Below are 23,681 nucleotides of genomic sequence, written 5' to 3'. Positions count from 1 at the left end.
CAGCTAGTATATTTGGTTTTTTTTATTCTGAATTTCAGAACGTTGGCAGCTAGTATATTTGTTTGTTTTTTATGCTGAATTTCAGAACGTTGGCAGCTAGTATATTTGGTTTTTTTATGCTGAATTTCAGAACGTTGGCAGCTAGTATATTTGTTTTTTTTATTCTGAATTTCAGAACGTTGGCAGCTAGTATATTTGTTTTTTTTATGCTGAATTTCAGAACGTTGGCAGCTAGTATATTTGGTTTTTTTTATGCTGAATTTCAGAACGTTGGCAGCTAGTACATTTGTATTTGGATTTCTGCTCAAACTGTTAGGCTAGTAGTGCACTAAAAACATATATTCATTATTCTATCTTTCGTTTTGCAGCTGGAAGAATCAAAGAAGGAGGTGACCAAGTTGAAAAGTCTGCTTCAAGAAATCCAGAAAGAACTCAAGGTCAGGGATGCAGAGATCGACAAACTGAAAGCAAAAAGTGAAGACGACGAACAGAAAATCAAAGAGCTGCGGGTAAGATTATCATGATCAGACCTTTACCCCCACGTTACATAATGATTACTTTACAAAGTTTCAAATTTCTAGAATGTTAAAGAAATGAGGCAGAGCGCCATTGTAAGATGTGACAAAGAAAGGGAAGTAAGCGCTCTAAAAAAACCTTCTTTTTTTGCTTAACGCCCAGCCGACCACGAAGGGCCATACAAAATTATCAGGGCGGTTCTGCGTTGACATATAACGTGCGCCACACACAAGACAGAAGTCGCAGCACAGGCTTCATGTCTCACCCAGTCACATTATTCTGACATCGGACCAACCAGTTCTAGCACTAACCCCATAATGCCAGACGCCAGGCGGAGCAGCCACTAGATTGCCAATTTTAAAGTCTTAGGTATGACCCGGCCGGGGTTCGAACCCACGACCTCCCGATCACTGGGCGGACGCCTTACCACTAGGCCAACCGTGCCGGTAGCGCTCTAAATGCATGCGGCATGTTCAATAGAGTAAGTGAAACTTATGCCGAACAAATCTTCTGGCACCTTAGAGAATAACACGCATTGAAGTGAACAAGCAATTTTCAATCTCAAAATCTCCACGGAGTCCCAATTCCCGTTGTTTCTCAAGGATTCAAATATGTAGAATAAAATGTATGCTCTTTCGAAAATATTTTTCAAACTTGGGGATCGACTGGTACGAGTGGTAACCACACTCTCCCAAATAAATCCTTACATAAAACCCGTAACTTAACCCTTCACTTCAACTTGAAATTAGAACAGCTTTAATGGCATTGAACTAATTGAACATCATATCACTTTGTACATTGGAAGTGTTCCAGACTATACTTATCTATATATTAGTAAACAAATATGTCTGGTGTCTACGTGTGTTTGTGTGTGTGTGTGTGTTTGTGTGTGTGTGTGTGTGTGTGTGTGTGTCTGTCTGTCTGTGTGCGTGTCTGTCTCTGTCTGTCTGTCTGTCTGTCTGTCTCGGCGTGCAGAAAGAAGTAGAAGAGCTACAGAAAACACTGGTAGAAAAAGAAAAACAAATCGAACGGCTACAAGAAGAGCTTCACGTCACAAGAAAGGAACTCAAGGACTACAAAAAAACCAACGACCAAAAAGTGGACACCCTGGCAGAGGAAGTCAACAAGCTGACTGCGTTCATAACAAGAAGTTTTCAAAACGTCCAAGCCACCGAGCCATCCGATCCTTCAGCCGTTACAGGACCGGCCGGACAACGCTTCCCACAAGAGCACCACGAAGAACAACCGCCTCCACTACAACGTCCACAGCAGAGTCAACAACAACCACAACAGAGCAGTCCGCAACCACAGCAGCCTCAGATCAAGCCATCACAGGGCTTACCGGGGACGTCGGGGGGTCATCATGGACGTAGCGACCAGCCTCCTCGCACTTCGAAAAGTTCCTTAGAGTGTCACCACTCGCCCCAGAGGGACAGGCTTCAGAAGCAGAAAGACCAGGCCAGTGCACAACCAAACACACCACGAGCAACACCAAGAGTGGGAACCTTTCCCATTAACGGACCAGGAGATCAGCCGCACAGTAGGTTTTTACCTGGTCAAAAAAAAGTGTGATTTTGTTTTTTTGTTTTTTTTTGTTTTTGTATTTGCCAAGCACATCATTGTGGGGCTTTTAATCGGTAACATGCATCCGTCTACAATGTATCATCATTCATCCTTCAACTTGTATATTAAATATGTAAATGGCAAGTATACAAGACATATATATATATATATATACAACATTAGGACATAACCGACAGACGGACATATACTAACATTTTGTTTAGTGTACATTTGTATCTGGCCAAATCAGTGTGAATTTTTAAGTGTGGAGTTTATCTTGGTAAAAAGAAAAGTAAGACCTTGTAAAGCCGATGCGCTATATCTGAAATTTTGGGTGTTTAGAAAAATGTGTTTCTAGTTATAGTTCAAAAACCAAGTGTGATTTGTTTCACGATTGGAGTTTCATCAAAAGTGTGTTTTTGTACAAGCGTATTATATCCGGGGCCAAATAATATGAGTTACTACAAGTTCAGTTTTGGGCAAACAATAATAACAACAACATCTCAAAGTATGTGTGTGTCCCCCAACCTGGTCCAATTTCAACAAAGATAAAAACGGGTTTCATTTATGCATTTAAGAAGCTTGCTGAACATAATCTATAACTATCCCTCAAGCTTCCGAACAATATATCAAACAGTCTTATTAAAATGAAAGTTAAAAATTGTATTTATTTTCTCTCTGTTTTTGTTGAGTCTTGTTGTGTTTCAAATAATGTTTTAATCCAACCAAAGCAAATCAATCTGATGCATACTTGAATTAGTCTTACGCGCACACTGAGTTGTATCATGTTATTTTGAAGTACATTGGGCTTTTTACAACAATTATTCACTGGTCATTATAAGGAGCCCTGGCTCCTCATGTGGACCAGTTGTGAATTTGTTTGCATACACTGTTTGCTAATTATCTATCAAAGCTAATTCGCTCTATTTAGGCCTAACTAATTAGAGAACAACTACAAATCACAAAATGAAACTTCTTCGCAAGTAAAGAAACTAATCGTTTGGGATGAAACAAAATAAATGGATTCTTATTCGGGGTGGTTCCCCTTCACCTGCCAACAAAAAGTGTGATTTTAGCAAGTAGATTTCTTTAATGGCAGAAAATATTGTTAGCTCTGACAAAGACTGTTTCAACTGATGTATTTATCAACTTTGTGTAGTGTGTGTGATGTTTTTCCTTTTTTCTTTCTTGTTGCTGTTGTTTGTTTAGTTGATGTTTTTGCTTGGGAAGAGAAACGATTGCTCTCAGAATTGTCAACAATTGTTGTAACTACTAACTATTATCGCTTTTTACATTTAGTCAAATTTTAACTCAATGTTTTAACAAGTTCAAGTTCAAGTTCAAGTTTAATTAGTCCATAACCCATGGGGGCATTTTGAACAATAAATACAATCAATACAATCATGATATATGCTAATATAGTAAATAAAAAAAATAAAAAAAAATATGAAAAACGGTTACAAATTCTATTAATAAAGTCCAAACTATTCTTTAGCAATTTCTTTTTCTTAGTAGCAAACAACTTTTTAAATTTAAGTGCATCAGGTTTTTTCCAATAGTAAGGTGGTAACAACTCAGCTCTTTCTTTTTTGAAGAACATAGACGGGGAATCGAGAGGAGGGAGGTGGTGTGTGTGTGTGTGTGTGTGTGTGTGTGTGTGTGTGTATGTGTGTGTATGTGTGTATGTGTGTGTGTGTGTGTACAAGTTGTCAACAAATTATTGAGAATTAGTATTTAACTTGTAGAAACTGTAAAATTTACAGCACAGAGATGTTTCTGGTATGAAATGAAAGAAGACTGTTTTCTTTAATTACACAACCAAATAATATGACTGTATCTCGTCTTCCCTATTCCCCGTTTGACAATGACTGCATGAGACATCGGGGCTCCAAAAACTTGTCCGAAATGCAGTGTCACACTTGGTGAAGTAAAGGCTGCGCGTTATATTCTGCGATTAATGATTATGTTTTTGGGGTTCCAGTGGTTGAATGAACGTAATTTTGTTCATTCTGTTACATTTAAACCTTTTTTTTAAACTGGGCTTTTCCATAGAATTGTGCCAACATTTTAGTGTTATGATCTATTTTGGCATATTATGCTACAGGGAATCCGGGTGAGTTTCATTCGCAATTTATACTATGAGAAAGGCCATTGATTTAGGACTTAAAAATATTATTTAATGTTTACATTTTACCAACCATGCTCGTGTAATACTTCTTACTGGTGGTACCCCAAATGGAGGGCAATATTTTGAATTTGGCCTTAAATATGGACTGACAGGCTCGACAGTATTATAGTTGGTGTTAATGCTGACAGCATTCCGGAAAAAAAATCTCCGTGAATTTTCGTTTAAAACCATATTATTGCAGAACTATACTGCTTCTGAAGATTACAACGGACGAGCAAAAAATGTATTCTGTATGTAATCGCTTTCAGTAAATTTGACAACGTAGTTGAATTTTCTTCCGCTTTGACCTCTCGAGATTATTATCTTGCATAATGCTACACTTGCTAAACATACTCAATCAACTGGCAATCGACTGAATGTCCTGGTTTGGCCAGAGCACAACACTAAGTACAGTCACCCGTGGTCATTTTTTTCTCGAAAATCTGGGTCACATCCATCTTGTATTGTATCATGCGCGCGTGTTTTTACTTAATCGGCTTTTTTGTTTGTTTGTTTGTTTGTTTGTTTGCTTAACGCCCAGCCGACCACGAAGTGCCATATCAGGGCGGTGCTGCTTTGACATTTAACGTGCGCCACACACAAGACAGAAGTCGCAGCACAGGCTTCATGTCTCACCCAGTCACATTATTCTGACACCGGACCAACCAGTCCTAGCACTAACCCCATAATGCCAGACGCCAGGCGGAGCAGCCACTAGATTGCCAATTTTAAAGTATTAGGTATGACCCGGCCGGGGTTCGAACCCACGACCTCCCGATCACGGGGCGGACGCCTTACCACTAAGCCAACCGTGCCGGTCTTAATCGGCTCAAAAGGTATGCTTCTCTATGTGAAAACGTATGTCATAGGCCGTAATTGTAACCTTTTATTTTAAAATTGCTCCATTTGAAGTTTTCCAACAAGTCGCGTAAGGCGAAAATACAATATTTAGTCAAGTAGCTGTCGAACTCACAGAATGAAACTGAACGCAACGCAACGCAGCAAGACCGTATACTCGTAGCATCGTCACTCCACCGCCCGTGGCAAAGACAGTGCACGTGGAATTGACAAGAAGAGCGGGGTAGTAGTTGCGCTAAGAAGGATAGCACGCTTTTCTGTACCTCTGTTTGTTTTAACTTTCTGAGCGTGTTTTTAATCCAAACATATCATATCTATATATTTTTGGAATCAGGAACCGACAAGGAATAAGATGAAAGTGTTTTTAAATTGATTTGGAAAAAAAAATTGTGATAATAATTTTTATATATTTAATTTTCAGAGCTTGTTTTTAATCCAAATATAACATATTTATATGTTTTTGGAATCAGCAAATGATGGAGAATAAGATAAACGTAAATTTGGATCATTTTATAAATTTTTATTTTTTTTTACAATTTTCCGATTTTTAATGACCAAAGTCATTAATTAATTTTTAAGCCACCAAGCTGAAATGCAATACCGAACCCCGGGCTTCGTCGAAGAGTACTTGACCAAAATTTGAACCAATTTGGTTGAAAAATGAGGGCGTGACAGTGCCGCCTCAACTTTCAAGAACAGCCGGATATGACGTCATAAAAGACATTTATCAAAAAACTGAAAAAAACGTTCGGGGATTTCATACCCAGGAACTCTCATGTCAAATTTCATAAAGATCGGTCCAGTAGTTTAGTCTGAATCGCTCTACACACACACACACACACACGCACACACATACACCACGACCCTCGTTTCGATTCCCCCTCGATGTTAAAATATTTAGTCAAAACTTGACTAAATATAAAAAGGGAAAACAACTGTTGTCTGGTTCGACCAAAGGAAGATAATTCACAAATCTAACATGTTTTGTTGATAGAGCAATTAATAAGCTTTACATTCATATATAATATGCCGTGACTTGTCAATGTTATTAACATATACCACTTGCTTGAAATCAGATGCAAAACTCTCAGTAATTTCTTGACAAACTGTATGTATGTGTGTGTCTGTGTAGAGTGATTCAGAGAAAACTACTAGACCGATCCTCATAAAATTTCACATGAAAGTTTCTGGGATGATATCCCCCGAGCTATTTTTCATTTTTTCGATAGATGTCTTTGATGACGTCATATCCGGTTTTTTTACAAAGTTGAGGCAGCACTATCACGCCCTCATTTTTCAATCAAATAGTATATTTACAAATAACAAAATTAAATCAGTTCTAAGTCAGTGATTGTACCTTGATTTATGTGGAAATGATTTGTTTGCCTCTGATCCATGCGAGAGACCTGCGTCCCACAAATAGGTGTCGTAACAGAGACAGCGTCTACTTCAGCACATTTTGTTCTCCATTTTTTTTTGTATTGTTGAAGATTGTTAAGACGACGCCCAAGTCGGTTGAATATATAGAGACTTGTGGCATTCATTCCTGGCTGAGTTTAATTTAGAATTTGTCCGCATTGTTGTATTTTTAAAACTGACATTTATATTTTAAAGAATGCAACCAAAGATGCTGATTGTGTGTTAGTGTGTGTTGGTGTGTGTTAGTGTGTGTGTGTGTATGTGTGTGTGTTAGTGTGTTTGTGTGTGTGTGTGCGCATGTGTGTGTGTATGAGTGGTTGTGTGTGTGTGTGTGTGTGTGTGTGTGTGTGTGTGTGTGTGTGTGTGTGTGTGTGTGTGTGTGACTGTGTGTGACTGTGTGTGGTTGTCTGCTCTTTATGTGCGCGCGTGTGTGCATGCTTGTTACAAAAACAAAAACTAACTAGACTAAAACGGAGCCTTTCAGGTTCTTTTACGGCTTTTCAGTCAAAGACAAAGTCGATACCGCTCTTCTTGCTTTTTATTCGCCAACACGAGTACAACGACAAACTTCAATAACAACAGTGTAAATCATCATATAATCAGGCCTGCTGGCATGGCTTACACTGTTACTTCACTTACATTTTGCGTTCTGTGCGGCAGTTGTTTGATTTGCCTGCGATTTACTACAGTATCTTAACCTTAGTGGATTCACGCGTAATACCTAATCTGGCTCCGTTTAGTGCCAAGACCCGGACAAAATACGACGCTCCACGTTGCAACGTGAGGTTTTGCAGATGCAATTGATGCTCGACAGTAGAGGGCCTGGGCCTTTCGTTCACGAAGATGGCGGAACCATATCTCGAAGCTGGCCAAATCCGTGTTTTATAAAGACTCTATAGGACACAAGAATGAAATATTATGAAACAGAAATAAATTGTTTACAACCTGTAACAATACTGGATTAGTGTTATTGATTGTCAGGTGAAACACTTAATTGTCAAGCAGCACACGTTTTGGGTAGAACACACAGAGAGAGAGAGAGAGAGAGAGAGAGAGAGAGAGAGAGAGAGAGAGAGAGAGAGAGAGAGAGAGAGAGAGAGAGAAAAAGAGAGAGAGAGAGAGACAGACAGACAGACAGACAGACAGAGAGAGACAGAAACAGAGAGACAGACAGAGAGAGAAACAGAGAGAGACAGGCATAGAGAGGGGACCAGAAGGCCAAGACCAACAAGTACTCTTGTATCTACGAGACGACGACAGGTTTTGTTTATTTGTTGCTTAACGTCCAGCCGACTACGCAGAGCCATATCAGGACGAGGAAGGGGGGGATGAAGGGGGCCACTTGTCAAGCGATTCCTGTTTACAAATGCACTAACCCATTACTTGTGTCCCAGCAGGCTTTAGTAAAACTAAATTAATACCTACTGGAAGATTACCAGTTTCCAGTATGTTAAAATAGGCTTAACCTATCTACTGCTGGACTTACATCAGAACACTCACAGATTAAACTATACAGGAATCGCGAGACAAGCGGCAAGAGAAGAGATTTTTGGAAAAAATACAGGTGAATGAGCAAGAAGGCAGAAAAAAGAAAAGAATTCATGAAGAAAAAGAGAGCATGACAGGAAAGAGGAACCAAAAATCTACCTAACAGCAAACTAGAAAGCTCCTGCGGTTCCAAAAACAGGAGGGGCTTTTAATTTCATAACCGCAGTGCCCCACTGCGGGATCGACGACAGGTAACTGGTTGCATTGAACAAAAGTGTACACATGACTATAATACTTGCTTCATTGCCACGGCCATCGTAAAGACGTGAGACATTACTTTTTTGTTCTTTTTTACATTTAGTCAAGTTTTGACTAAATGTTTTCAGATAAACTGGGAATCCAGACAAAAGTAATGGTATCTGTGTGTGCCCATGTGCGTGCACAACGATTCCTATAGTTGTTGTAATGTTATTTATGTAAGAAAAAGAAGAAAGAACATGTTTTAGGAACAAAAACGATTCCTAGTATTAAACTACCCGACATCCGAGAGAGGCAACACCCTCAACCGCATTTACCCACATTGATTTAATTAATGACTATACGTATGGCATATCTACCCCATTCCTTTATCAGAATATTTATGGCTATTTAACTGGGTCATAAAATACCGAATGATACATCAGCATCTCTGTGACCCATACTCACGTATTGTTTCATGACCGTAACACGAAATTCGTCAATACCGGACTCGGGGTCCTTGAACTTCCAGACAAAGTCCAGAACATCTCGTCGTTGTTGAGTAGTTGTTCCGTTCGCCGGCTTGATCTCTAACATCACTGGGAGTGTGTGGTCAACACGTATGCCGTTACTTCGAACTGATGTCGTGCCCCCGGCTCTGTTCAGAGAGAGAAGTTCAAGCTTTACGCCATCACGGCAAAGCCATTAGGGGCATGTTCCCCGCGGGTTAGGGGGAAGAATTTACCCGATGCTCCCCAGCATGTCGTAAGAGGCGACTAACGGATTGTGTTTCTCTTTTTATCCTTGTTAAGTGTTTCTTGTATAAAATATAGTCAATTTTTGTGAAGATTTTAGTCAAGCAGTATGTAAGAAATGTTAAGTCCTTTGTACTGGAAACTTGCATTCTCCCAGTAAGGTAATACATTGTACTACGTTGCAAGCCCCTGGAGCAAATTTTTGATTAGTGCTTTTGTGAACAAGAAACAATTGACAAGTGGCTCTATCCCATCTCCCCCTTTTCCCCGTCGCGATATAACCTTCGTGGTTGAAAACGACGTTAAACACCAAATAAAGTTAAGTAAAAAAGGCATGTTCCCTGGGCCTACCCCGAATGTAGATGGAATACTCAAGTGTATGTGTGTTTAGGGAGTATTAGCCGAGGTCTTTTACGTGCCACTGTGGTGACACGGGGTTGAGACATGGATACCGTCTCAGAGTCTGCGCATAAAGTTGACCCGTGTCCGTCCCGGCCCGTATTCGAACCCGCGACTCTAGGATCAAGTGCTCTACCACCTGAGCTTCCCTAGCACTCCTTCCCTGCTCTGTTCAAAAATCCGAGACGTTTTCATATACAATGGAAACTGTGTATAATGGCCACACACGTGACTTATTAAAAGTGGTCGTAATAGACAGGTGGCTGTTATATAACGCCCCCCAAAAATAGGTGTGGTTAAGGTAACATAGCCCCAAAAAATAGGGTAGGTAGGTAGGCAATCACTTTTGTTTGTTAAACTTTTTTTTTCTAATGTGTACAAATTAAACCTACTTGACAGGGAAATAAGTGTGCGACTCGAGCGCTTTCACTTTCATTCCGTTTTCTGCACTCGTTTTCTTGGGGTTTTTTGGTTTTTTTGACAAATGTAATAAAAAGTTATAGGGTCGGCCCCTAAAAATAGGGTAGGTCGGGTTACCGTAACCACACATTTTTTTTTAGGCCTAAGGTGAATTATAGAGAGGAAAAACAAATCGAGACCCTTTCGGGTAATCGTTTTGGACAAGTGGTCGTTTTAGACAAGTGGTCTTTTTCAAGAGGTGGTCGCTCGGGCAGGTTTGACTGTGGAAGAAATCCTTTACTGATCCCATGCAACCATGTGGTTGAAGAAGAAGGTAGAACACTCGGTAGACTCCCTTCTACAAAATAAGACTCCCTTCTTCAAAATAAGGCTCCCTTCTTCAAAATAAGGCTCCCTTCTACAAAATAAGACTCCCTTCTACAAAATAAGGCTCCCTTCTTCAAAATAAGGCTCCCTTCTACAAAATAAGACTCCCTTCTACAAAATAAGGCTCCCTTCTACAAAATAAGACTCCCTTCTTCAAAATAAGACTCCCTTCTACAAAATAAGACTCCCTTCTACAAAATAAGACTCCCTTCTACAAAATAAGGCTCCCTTCTACAAAATAAGACTCCCTTCTTCAAAATAAGACTCCCTTCTACAAAATAAGACTCCCTTCTACAAAATAAGACTCCCTTCTACAAAATAAGACTCCCTTCTTCAAAATAAGGCTCCCTTCTTCAAAATAAGGCTCCCTTCTACAAAATAAGACTCCCTTCTACAAAATAAGGCTCCCTTCTACAAAATAAGACTCCCTTCTACAAAATAAGACTCCCTTCTTCAAAATAAGGCTCCCTTCTACAAAATAAGACTCCCTTCTACAAAATAAGGCTCCCTTCTACAAAATAAGACTCCCTTCTTCAAAATAAGACTCCCTTCTACAAAATAAGACTCCCTTCTACAAAATAAGACTCCCTTCTACAAAATAAGACTCCCTTCTTCAAAATAAGACTCCCTTCTACAAAATAAGACTCCCTTCTTCAAAATAAGGCTCCCTTCTACAAAATAAGACTCCCTTCTACAAAATAAGACTCCCTTCTTCAAAATAAGGCTCCCTTCTACAAAATAAGACTCCCTTCTACAAAATAAGGCTCCCTTCTACAAAATAAGACTCCCTTCTTCAAAATAAGACTCCCTTCTACAAAATAAGACTCCCTTCTACAAAATAAGACTCCCTTCTACAAAATAAGACTCCCTTCTTCAAAATAAGACTCCCTTCTACAAAATAAGACTCCCTTCTTCAAAATAAGGCTCCCTTCTACAAAATAAGACTCCCTTCTTCAAAATAAGGCTCCCTTCTACAAAATAAGGCTCCCTTCTTCAAAATAAGGCTCCCTTCTACAAAATAAGGCTCCCTTCTTCAAAATAAGGCTCCCTTCTACAAAATAAGACTCTCTTCTACAAAATAAGGCTCCCTTCTACAAAATAAGACTCCCTTCTACACAATAAGACTCCCTTCTACAAAATAAGACTCCCTTCTAAACAATAAGCATTAACTATCAATTCTTGTTTTTTGATTCGAAAATAAATGTCAACTGAAGAGAAACGAATAAGATAGTTGCGGGAGGTGGGGGGGGGGGGGGGAGGGGAGTGGGGTGATGGGGATAGGAAACCATACCGAAAGGAATGGAAAAACGGCAAGAGTGAGACATACAAGCAGAATAGGGTTGGTGGGTGTTGGAAAAACTGGCAAGTGGAAAACAGGCATGAAAAACGAAGGGGTGGGAGGGGGGGGGGGTGGGGGTGGATGAAATTGTCAACATGTTTTCTATATGTTTCCTAACATTTTGACAACTCTTTGAAAATACGAAACACAGCAAGGAGAACCAAACCGTAATGAATTTGAAATAAACAGTGCCAGCTTCAAAGTCTGTGTATTATAGCTTTAAAAACTGTCCATTGAAAATAATACAAATACCACAGACTTATTTTGCAAATGTAACAGGCCAATATAAGGTTAAGCTACAAGCATAAACTGGTGAGATTCCATAACTGGCCACCCAATATGAGATTCTACATTGTAAGCGATGCCAGTTCGTAGTCAAGCAGCAATCTCATACCGGGCCTACCCGTCTATTCTGGTAGTGCTACTAGGACATGACAAAATGAGGTCCAAGCAAGGGCGGAGTGTCATGCGGGATGCTTTGAGATTAAATTACTTGTACGAAATAAACATTTCATGATAAAAACAATTTCACAATCTGCCAAACATGTTGATTACAAGAAAGTATGTGGCGCGTGGCAATGCATTTTGTTTACTCAAAAAAAAGAAACCACACACACACACACACACACACACACACACACACACACACACACACACACACACACACACACACACACACACACATATATTTACAGAAGTTCAAGAACACAGACATCACAAGTTACCTGTTGTGCGCATGTAGCTCCACCACCACAAAGTCGTTATGCCGGAGAGAGCTGGTATGGTCAGCAAAATCTCCCGCATGGGCGCTTATTTTTGTCTTTGACAAAGTTGTGCGGCCATTAATGATCACGTCTAAGCTAAAGTCTTTTATACCAGACTCAGGGTCGTCGAAGTCCTTCCAACGTGCGTAGATGGATGCCTGTTGCCCAGTGTAGTTCTCGTCTTGTACTCCACTTGCGGAATTAGTGTCAATTATAATGCCAGCCACTGGGGGTGTTGAATCGACCAGAACTGCAAATTCAATACAAACTATTTGATAGATAGATTAACAACTATTACGTGACGATAGAGATAGCTATTTTGACGAAACAGGTCTAACGCCGACGAGTCATAGGAGAAATCGGTTTAGCCTTGTACCATTTGCACCAGTGTATATCGGTCAGTAATACTTGAGGGATTAACCCTGCGGAGTACGACCAGAGATTATGATTTTCAGAACGTGTGTTGTATTTACAGCCTATGATTAAGGAACGGCAGACACATACCTGCACTGTACCGCTGCAGACTGAGATTTAAGCGTCTTTGTAATCCATGTTCTGTCAAAAATACAGGTTGAGCGCAAGGGATATGTTAAACGTAAACGTCCTCTTCTTCGTTTTGACAGGCCAATAACAGCAATATATATATATGAGATTAAAGCTAACCATTTTTTCCCCATGGAGCAACCTTTGAAATACATTCTTCCTTTCTTTCAGATTTTAATTCCGACGTACAGCATCCTGACTAGTTCATCCAAAAGCATCCCTTCCCCAAGCGATATGTGCAGATAGTTTATCCCAAGGTTAAACTGCAGTCAAAAATACATGTAGAAATCGTGTCTGTCGTTCTTACGACTAATTTGATATCATTCTTGGTTAGTTCAATCTGGCCGATACTAACCATTTGTAATCAAATTGAGTCACTGTGCATCAGCTGCAAAACGTGAGAAGGATCCTAAGAGAAATGTAGCAAACACAAACACAGTCCTAGAAGAGGATACTTTTGTTAGGCAAAACAAAAAAAAGTAGTCTGTTTACGGTATCCCGACCGACCCTATTTTTTCGCGCGACCCCAGACTTTTTTTTTGGCATTTGGGAAAAAAAGACAAAAAGTCTTTGTTTTTTGGCAAAATAACTTAAAAATATGGTTTTTTGGAGAGAAAAAAATCCCGACCTATCGACCCTATTTTTTGGCCTATGTTACCGTAAACAGACTATTTTTTGTTTTTGCCTTATTGTGTCTGATATTAATGTATGCAACCTACAAAGCATGAACGCACAAGTATAAAGTAATCATCCTGTTATGTTCTTTCCACTTGTGGTTTTGGCATTTGATACATGTGTCTCTTAAACTAATTATCCTGCATTTGTTATAATTCATATCACTCGTAAACTAAAATTTTACATCAACAGTAAGCATTAATTTAAGACAAAATGCCTTTTTTCAACCTGCCCGTCTTCAAAAAAGTGACCGCAAAAATGACTGACATATCATTGCAAAGAAATTCATACTTTTCCATGAAACTCGATACACAAAATGTATTAAAAGTAAACAATAAGTGAGTATATCAAGTTCTACCTTTAGCATACATGTTCTAAATAGCGTCAGCTTCCGGTACCATAAAACTTTCATATAAACTTGACCCAAAAAAAAAGCGAGAAATTGCGCATCCCCATTTAGGTATTAATTCCTATTCCACTGAATAAAGGTTTTATAATTATGCAAAGAATACAATCAATTAGCAATTGCAATACCCCCCAACAATCTGTTTTTCATTAAAGTCCTTACTTCCGTTAGAAGTTAAGCTGGAAGACAAATTGAGCAAGTTTACGGCCACCACTGTAGAGAAGTAGGTAACGTTGTGTTGTAGTGCCGCATACATACAGGACCACTTGGTATTGGATGAATGCCTTTCAAACTCGACCGTGTCATTGGCACCTGGTGTGGTTCCAACACCCACGCGGTAGCTGGAAAAACAATTTTAAATTTTGTACTGTACCATCACACATTAATCATGTTGTATAATATATTGGTTTCACTCGAATGGAGTTCCCATAGACCTTTACTTGTTGAATTCTGACTCAAATCAGCCTCACTGTTTATTGAATGGCTCGAACTGTTTCTTCATGACCTACATCGAGATAGCTTCACTCCAAGTCTTGGTTTGATTCGGTTCCGCTTGATTCATTGATGACATCCCCAAGAGAGAGAGAGAGATAGAATGGTCCATGTCCTACAGGCTAAATATGTGGCCTCTCAAGGACTAGATAATTATGGGTTATATGATTTATTATCGAGTTTTACGCCCTCACGGTCTTTGATGAACAACACAAGTGTATGCGTGTTTAGGTGGTATCAGCCATCTGCACTTATGGCAGAATGGCCGAGGTCGTTTACGTGCCACTGTGGTGACACGGGGGTGGGACATGGCTACCGTCTCGGGGTCAGCGGATAAAGTTGACCCGTGTCCGTCCCGGCACTGAGTCGAACCTGCGACCTTATGATCACAAGTCCAGTGCTCTACCAACTGGGCCCTCAAGACCTCCCTTTCGGTGGCGATGAGTTGTAAGTCCACACTTCATGTATATTTAAGTAACACTGATCCCTTGTGAATCATCCTTAATAGTATCGTTTGTTTGGGTCACCATGATCCAGTGTTTTTAAGTACTTTATTCAGTAGTCCAGCCCCTGTCATCTTTACCCAGTTGGACAAGTTTTAACTTTTAAAAGAAGATCAAGATTTGTTGAACATGATTTGAAGTAGCAAGTAAGTGGGAAAAAACAATGTTTTCAAAACCTTCTTTTTACATCGATAGGCCGACATTTAAACAAATTTAAACGTGGATCCTGCAGTGTAAAATTAGAAAAGAAACAACCTTACGGTCGGTCCTGAATAGGCATTTAGGATCAAGGGGCGTTGCAAAGCAATGAATAAGCAAGCAGCCATTTCTACCCAAACTGAATAGTTAGTTTGGATTGTCGATAAATTGTAGGTCATTTTGAATAACGAGTCATCTTAATTTGGGTTACCCTAAAATGGTATTGCAAAATCACTGCAGTCCCGACACAAAATAGATTATGCACAGTGTATTTTCTTGGAAACTTGCTAAGAAAATAAACATGCTTTTTTCCAATTTGCAAGGTACTTACACATCTTTGTTTACTCAAGCTTATTGTATTATCTAAATTTAGAAAATTCCAAGTGTCGTTACGAGACTCAAATGGCAACTGAACAGTTGGACGTTGATGGAATGATTACGGTAGGGGAATAGATTGCCTTTGCGAGCATATGACTGGTTTTACAAGAAACGGCCTCATTACAAATATCTGTAATGAAACACATCTGCCTAAAGGTTTTTTTATGACGATCGTAGAATAGAGCATAACAAAGAATAAGATGGGTGATTAATTGATCTCGTTTGACTTCTTTTGTGTGTTTTGGAAACAAAAACATACACAACCAACCAGCCATCTGACCTGGTAATGTAAGATTCAGAATCATAGAAGTTGTTCCACTCAGCACAGATTTGACTTGTTGACATCTGAAAGGAGTTATCTTGCCTCCAAAATGGCGGAATATAATCCTTCACCCAACCAGTGATGGGCGGCGTACTGTCCACATATACATGGGTATATCCAGCTACAAAAAGACCACCTGCAAACGTCAAAACCTTGAGTACGTGATTATGTAAATCATTCTTAACAAACTGTGTTTTTGTTTTACTAAATATGTAAATATTACCATCAATGAAATACGTACGTCTTTGGTGTTGTCGAGTTCACCTTAGGAGAAAAGGGACTAAGAGTCATTATATGGACTCCTCAAGTAAATCTTATTTACGTGAAGGCTAGCTATATGACGTCATAAAAGACTTTTAGGACAAAGGCTAGCTGTATGACGTCATAAAAGACATTTAGGACAAAAATGAGGGTGCCAAAACAGCCGGATTTACTTCAAACCCAAATTAGAAGCCTCGTTTTGGCTCTAGAACTAACTATCAAAATCTAAATAAAAATGTTGACAGCATGTGCGACAAACATTCTTAAAGCTGTGGTCTGTTTATGACTTTGCGGGGCTACGAGGTTGAAAAGATAGGGATGAAAATCATGTACAGAATTCTGTACAGCAAACGCTACCCGAAACCCCACATATACGGCGTCTATGACCTTGAGAGCTTCAGTCAACGCTTGAATTTTGCAAGGATAACATCCGGTTTGCTCTCAAAAGACTGATCATATTTTATTTTCAAGAGAGATCAAGGGGAAAAAATAAACGCCCCGGCGAAGATTCGAGATTTCGTGTCTGATGTCCAAACCACTAAGCTACTGCGCCAATTGAGGTACAAAAGGAAAAACATTGATATGAATTCATGTTATGTTATTCTTGAAGCAGCATGATTTATATCTCTGAGAGAGCAAACTGGATGTTACCACTGCAAAATTCAAACGTTGACTGAAGCTCTCAAGGTTATACACGCCGTATAGATGGGGTTTCGGGTAGCATTTGATGTACATAATTCTGTACCTGGTTTTCAGCCCTATCTTTTCCAGCTCGTAGCGCCGGATAGTCATAAATAGACCACAGTTTTAGATAATAAAAGAATTATTTTGTTCATCAAGACAAGATCAGTACAATTCGAAGTTTTGAAAGTTTTAAAAAGGGAGCCCGGAAGCGTGTCATGCAAAGTCGGGTTTGCCCTATAGCAGATACATTTTCTGTATGTCGCCAGTTTCTTTGAACGGTCGACCGCCACCGCTCAGTTTGTGCCACAAGCAGTCGTTTGTTGCATTTTAGACTCAGAGGTACTCAATAACGTGCTATTGCATATACAGCGAGTCGCATTGAAACCACAAACTGACGACTTAACCCATCACGCTAAATAGCCATTCAAACGAACATTTTCATTTAATGATGTTAAGTGCTAGTGCAAATGTATTCCAAAAGGTTAGATTTGCTTATTTCGTTAAAGATTAAATCGTTCTGTAAACCTCGTTTGAGGCGGAGTGAGGCTTTAAGGAAAATTCCATACACTTTTGCCCGGTTGTTTTTCAGGAATGCTACACACACACACACACACACACACACACACACACACACACACACACACACACACACACACACACACACACACACACACATATATATATATATATATATACACACACACACACACACACACACACCCACACACACATACACACACATACACACACAAACACACACATACATACACACACACACACACATACACACCTCGTCAAATTTTGACTTAATGTTTAACCAAAACGTTTTACAGGCAATGGTCATTGTAACGGCTCACCTGAAGCCCCCAGGACAAGGAACAGGAGCTGAGCGGCGAATCTCATGTTCATTTGCTTTGCAAGCATGCGTCGCTTTGCTGAGTTAAATCTGCAAACGGACATAGAGTTTATTGAGCAAAAAGACAAGGAGGAGGTCACCAACCACAACATTACCAGGGACATTTCTCAGACATATCTGACAAGGAGATAACATTGAAAGAAAGAACGCGCAAGAAACAATATGACGTCATTAATCATCATCAAAATTCATTACACTGTATGTCACGTGCCGTCATTCCATTCTTTCCATAAGCTTACCATCCTGAAGAAGGCAGTAACGTGCCGAAATATTGATTATGATATAAACGTACCTAACCTGGTTACTGGTGTGTTTTCTTTTTCTTTTTCTTTAAAAGGAGATAACAGGTACAAAATAAACCCCAGTGTTACAGACAACATAGATATCTAACTCCATTTAATCATGACATTTCTCAGTCTTTGTGCTATAATTATGATTGCACGGAAAGGTTTAATATATTTTGCATCGGTGTAAAACAACTGACTTGATCAAGTACACACATGTTTGTTTAGAAATTAACTAAAAGAGTTAAAACAAATGTACTTGAATGCTTTTTCGATAAAGTTGAATTATTACCATTTAAGGCTTTAGTGGCATTTTACTTCGTCAAAATCAGTAAGACAATTTCATGTGGTAAATAATGTTAGTGCCTGTCCATCAGTATTACGGTTTTACGTATTCTTTGGTTATATCGTTTAAAACATGAACACAGTGTACAGAAAAAATAGTTAACGTCATACTGTCTTGCTGCTGCTGCCTTTGAACAAGCAGAAAGCAACCACATTTCCCATGACAGTCACCTCACAGGACTACTTATATTAACCTATCTTACCTTAAAATACCTTAAATGACCATAACTTACCTTACCTTACCTTAACTTACCTTACCTTATTATTTCAAACGCATTAGCATTATTGATTTCAAAAATGGCAAATCTGACATGTATATATATGCTACATCTAAGGTGGCACCTTAAAATAACTGTCGTAAATAAAACTGTTATTTTCTAATATGTCCCTATAATGTAGATGAATTAAGATCATACCAGAAAACATGAAGTATTAGCTTTAAATAAAAATCCAAGTCATGGAGACAGGCCCTTCAACCCTTTTAGTTTAGCTTGGCAATTAAAGCACAACGAAACACAACGTAACAAAACCTAACCAAAAAAACACAGATTAAGATTGTTACATTTGAAAATCCTCCATAATACATATTCAACGAATATTTTGTTGTTTAAAATGGGTAAAGTGCACAGCGTGATTTGTACATACTGTGTTTGAGACAGATTATTTAGAACATGTTTTTTTAATTTTGTAAAAAGATTTCAAAAATTTGGAAATATATTTAGGAGAAGGTATTTGTGAAATTTAACGTTAAAATAAAAAATAGTTTGTACGATGTTTATTCGGTATTATAGGTCTGAATATTCACACACAGTGGCTGATTTTGTAAATATTCTTATTTTTATTGCTAAAATCTGTATATGAATTTACAGGTATAACCCCATTAGAAATTAAATATTATTTTCGATTATCATTTCCGATCAAGGAACTTAGAATGATACAGAAAATTAATTGTAGAGTAATTAAGGAAAATAGGTGAGTCTGTAGTTAAAGAGGAGAGAAAAAGATGTTAGAGTAGTTGGTTATGATGACAGGATATTGCAGTTGATTGGAAAAAAGAAGAGCAACGTAGAAGGAAAAAACACACCGAGAGACAGGCAAAATAAAGGGTCGAAGCAACCTGCATGCAACCGAGGCAACAACAAACAGGCGAAATTACTACATTTAGTCAAGCTGTCGAACTCACAGAATGAAACTGAACGCACTGCATTTTTTTTCACCAAGACCGTATAGCATCGTCAGTCCACCGCTCGTGGAAAAGGCAGTGAAATTAAAAAGCCAGGATAGCGCGGTAGTGGTTGCGAAACTTGACGAAATGTAAAACCACGTTTTAAGCCTCTGATTTGAGAAACGTGAGGTCAAAGTTCGACATACATTTAATTAAACATTACTGTGCTCACTGACTGACGTGCCAGGACGTTATAGCCCGTACATAGTACAACAGATGCAAAATAATGAAAAACAGACTGATGATGCACATGAATAAATGTTGACCACAGTGACTGTTTTCGCAGAAATTTGGCTCATAATTATGTTCCCTTTTACCTTTCTCTCTGATGATCCGGTGAATGTGGTGTGACACGAGACCCAGAGTGTGAAGGCAAGACGCCTGTCTTTTTTTGTTCGACTCTTTATATACTTCTCACCAAAACACAATAACCATGTGTCATGCCATGAGGCGTCGTTTCAAGAATAGAAGAAAGCAGGGCAGAAGTGCACTTAAAGGCGCAGACCTTCCTGTGTAAACGATTGGGATCGCCACCGAAGATCTGCGCAGGCTTTTACATGGTAACAGATATTCAAAATCAACAGCCTGAATACAGTAGAACCCCCCTTGTAAGACGCCCCAACTTTAGACTCCCTCCCTTTTAAGACGCCCCAACTTTAGACTCCCTCCCTTGTAAGACGCCCCAACTTTAGACTCCCTCCCTTTTAAGACACCCCAACTTTAGACTCCCTCCCTTTTAAGACGCCCCAACTTTAGACTCCCTCCCTTTTAAGACGCCCCAACTTTAGACTCCCTCCCTTTTAAGACGCCCTAACTTTAGACTCCCTCCCTTTTAAGACACCCCAACTTTAGACTCCCTCCCTTTTAAGACGCCCCAACTTTAGACTCCCTCCCTTGTAAGACGCCCCAACTTTAGACTCCCTCCCTTGTAAGACGCCCCAACTTTAGACTCCCTCCCTTTTAAGACGCCCCAACTTTAGACTCCCTCTCTTGTAAGACGCCCCAACTGACTCCCTCCCTTTTAAGACGCCCCAACTTTAGACTCCCTCCCTTTTAAGACGCCCCAACTTTATACTCCCTCCCTTGTAAGACGCCCCAACTTTAGACTCCCTCCCTTTTAAGAAGCCCAAACTTTAGACTCCCTCCCTTGTAAGACGCCCCAACTTTAGACTCCCTCCCTTTTAAGACACCCCAACTTTAGACTCCCTCCCTTGTAAGACGCCCCGACTTTAGACTCCCTCCCTTGTAAGACGCCCCAACTTTAGACTCCCTCCCTTTTAAGATGCCCCAACTTTAGACTCACTCCCTTTTAAGACGCCCCAACTTTAGACTCCCTCTCTTTTAAGACGCCCCAACTTTAGACTCCCTCCCATTTAAGACGCCCCAACTTTAGACTCCCTCCCTTGTAAGACGCCCCAACTTTAGATTCCCTCCCTTGTAAGATGCCCCAACTTTAGACTCCCTCCCTTTTAAGACGCCCCAACTTTAGACTCCCTCCCTTTAAAGACGCCCCGACTTTAGACTCCCTTCCTTGTAAGACGCCCCAACTTTAGACTCCCTCCCTTTTAAGACGCCCCAACTTTAGACTCCCTCCCTTGTAAGACGCCCCAACTTTAGACTCCCTCCCTTGTAAGACGCCCCAACTTTAGACTCCCTCCCTTTTAAGACGCCCCAACTTTAGACTCCCTCCCTTGTAAGACGCCCCAACTGACTCCCTCCCTTTTAAGACGCCCCAACTTTAGACTCCCTCCCTTTTAAGACGCCCCAACTTTAGACTCCCTCCCTTGTAAGACGCCCCAACTTTAGACTCCCTCCCTTTTAAGACGCCCAAACTTTAGACTCCCTCCCTTGTAAGACGCCCCAACTTTAGACTCTCTCCCTTTTAAGACACCCCAACTTTAGACTCCCTCCCTTGTAAGACGCCCCGACTTTAGACTCCCTCCCTTGTAAGACGCCCCAACTTTAGACTCCCTCCCTTTTAAGATGCCCCAACTTTAGACTCCCTCCCTTTTAAGACGCCCCAACTTTAGACTCCCTCTCTTTTAAGACGCCCCAACTTTAGACTCCCTCCCATTTAAGACGCCCCAACTTTAGACTCCCTCCCTTGTAAGACGCCCCAACTTTAGATTCCCTCCCTTGTAAGATGCCCCAACTTTAGACTCCCTCCCTTTTAAGACGCCCCAACTTTAGACTACCTCCCTTTTAAGACGCCCCAACTTTAGACTCCCTCCCTTTTAAGACGCCCCAACTTTAGACTCCCTCCCTTGTAAGACGCCGCAACTTTAGACTCACTCCCTTTTAAGACGCCCCAACTTTAGACCCCCTCCCTTGTAAGACGCCCCAACTTTAGACTCCCTCCCTTTTAAGACGCCCCAACTTTAGACTCCCTCCCTTTTAAGACGCCCCAACTTTAGACTCCCTCCCTTGTAAGACGCCCCAACTTTAGACTCCCTCCCTTTTAAGACGCCCCAACTTTAGACTCCCTCCCTTGTAAGACGCCCCAACTTTAGACTCCCTCTCTTGTAAGACGCCCCAACTTTAGACTCCCTCCCTTGTAAGACGCCCCAACTTTAGACTCCCTCCCTTGTAAGACGCCCCAACTTTAGACTCCCTCCCTTGTAAGACGCCCTAACTTTAGACTCCCTCCCTTGTAAGACGCCCCAACTTTAGACTCCCTCCCTTTTAAGACCTCGTGTTCTCACATTTTCTGTTAATAATCTCTGTAAATTTACCCCCATTCTATAAGACCCCCTTCTTTTCAAGACCTTGTTTTTTCAGATGTTCTCTTCATGGCCTCTGTAAATTTACCTCCAATTTCAGACTCCCTCCTTTTCAAGACCTGGTTTTTTTCAGATTTTTGAAGGTCTTAAAAGGGGGGTTCCTTTGTACCTTCTGTGAAGAGCGGGATTTCTCTGGTGATTTAAGGTCCTAACTCAAGCTATTGTTAATCTGGAAAATTGATTTATAAAAACACTCAGACTTTAAATACACAAACGTTGTATTAGTATGTACTGTCTTCACGAATACAATCTACATGAGCCATCAGAGGAATGCTTGAACATACACGTGCACAATAAATGAACATAAATAAATGTTACAGTTCCGGTAAGTTTAAAGACCTCAGGTGGGTGAAAAGTTTGATGTGTTCCAACTTATGATTGAGGTAAACACACTTCATCTAAGAACGCACAAACTGTTAATTGTACGAATAGTGTACTGAAGAACTAAGAAACAATAATACAAATTCTTCTTTGCTATGAAAAGTGAAAAATTAAATGTCAGAAATAAATGAGAAAATGTTGACATTTGGTAATGCAAGCTGTGTAAACTATTGTACACCCGTTCATTTTGAACTAAATCTGATTTGCCTGACGAACGTTTAGCATGCCGCAAAGCAAATTGTACACAGAACTTTTAACAGATCTGTCCTTGAGCTTTTATTAGTGATAGGGGATTCCTTCCACTTAAACATATGCCAAGTAACGACAGTGTTGCTAATTTCTGTACAGAGAAGGGATTATGTTCCGTGTCTATTTCCGCAGATTGACTTGCTATGAGAGATTGATTTGCTCCGAAAGTTTGCAAGGAATGTGTTGAGGAGTTACTCGAATGATTTTGTTTGTTTGTTTGTTTGTTTGATCATGTGCTCCAATGCCGCCTTTCGTGGCTTCTGAGGAGAATGACACCAGCTACACCGTTCGGCATCCCACATCATCATTGCCAGAGCAGATAGAGGAACAAAACTGACTGTTTGTAATGCAAATTTGGTTTTTCTTTTTATTGACATGCAAAACGTGTTAAGTTTTAACATTCTGTTGATTTTAACAAAAGAAATCTTGCTTTTGTGAATTTGATTTTTGGGGATGTTTTACGAAAAAAACAGGAACATTGAGACCTAAGTCACCATGAGAGCTCAAGGCATGGAGAGTCACAAGAGCCAAGACTATTGTGTGTTTTTTTTTAATCGTTTTTATATATATGATATGTGACCCTCCACCACGAAATGAGTCGCATGTCACCTCGCGCGGTTCTGCGCTAGGCTTAATATAAGTCCGGGGAGTGTCTGGTAACAGTGTGAGGGTCACCTTAGTCACAGGCTTATAACTCAAACAGTTTTCGCTCTTTTCTAAAACGGTTTTCACCACTTGATAGAGCATA

At 40.0% G+C, this 23,681-nt stretch overlaps 2 protein-coding genes across 2 annotated transcripts in view; one reads left to right on the top strand and one right to left on the bottom strand.

Annotated features, from left to right (window-relative positions):
- Positions 1-5,605, top strand: part of LOC138976158 (uncharacterized) — a 9,960-nt gene extending 4,355 nt beyond the window's left edge. The window contains exons 4-5 of the mRNA XM_070348998.1: positions 369-509; positions 1,492-5,605. Of these exons, the coding sequence (XP_070205099.1) occupies positions 369-509; positions 1,492-2,088 (738 nt within the window). The 3' untranslated portion in view covers positions 2,089-5,605. The remainder of the gene's footprint in view (positions 1-368; positions 510-1,491) is intronic.
- A 1,441-nt stretch (positions 5,606-7,046) lies between these two features.
- Positions 7,047-19,903, bottom strand: LOC138976159 (uncharacterized). The gene is made up of 7 exons (XM_070348999.1): positions 19,841-19,903; positions 17,611-17,699; positions 15,767-15,944; positions 14,078-14,256; positions 12,253-12,541; positions 8,717-8,906; positions 7,047-7,416 (listed from the first exon to the last, which is right to left on the bottom strand). Exons 2-7 carry the CDS (start codon positions 17,675-17,677, stop codon positions 7,207-7,209), a joined length of 1,113 nt encoding a protein of 370 aa, XP_070205100.1. The 5' UTR covers positions 17,678-17,699; positions 19,841-19,903; the 3' UTR covers positions 7,047-7,206.
- Between the last annotated feature and the right edge of the window lie 3,778 nt (positions 19,904-23,681).

The sequence above is a fragment of the Littorina saxatilis genome, linkage group LG9, assembly GCF_037325665.1.
Source record: "Littorina saxatilis isolate snail1 linkage group LG9, US_GU_Lsax_2.0, whole genome shotgun sequence".
In the NCBI taxonomy this organism is placed as follows: Eukaryota; Metazoa; Mollusca; class Gastropoda; order Littorinimorpha; family Littorinidae; genus Littorina; species Littorina saxatilis.
Note: the sequence above shows the minus strand (reverse complement) of the source record. Positions and strands in the feature narration are given on the sequence as shown.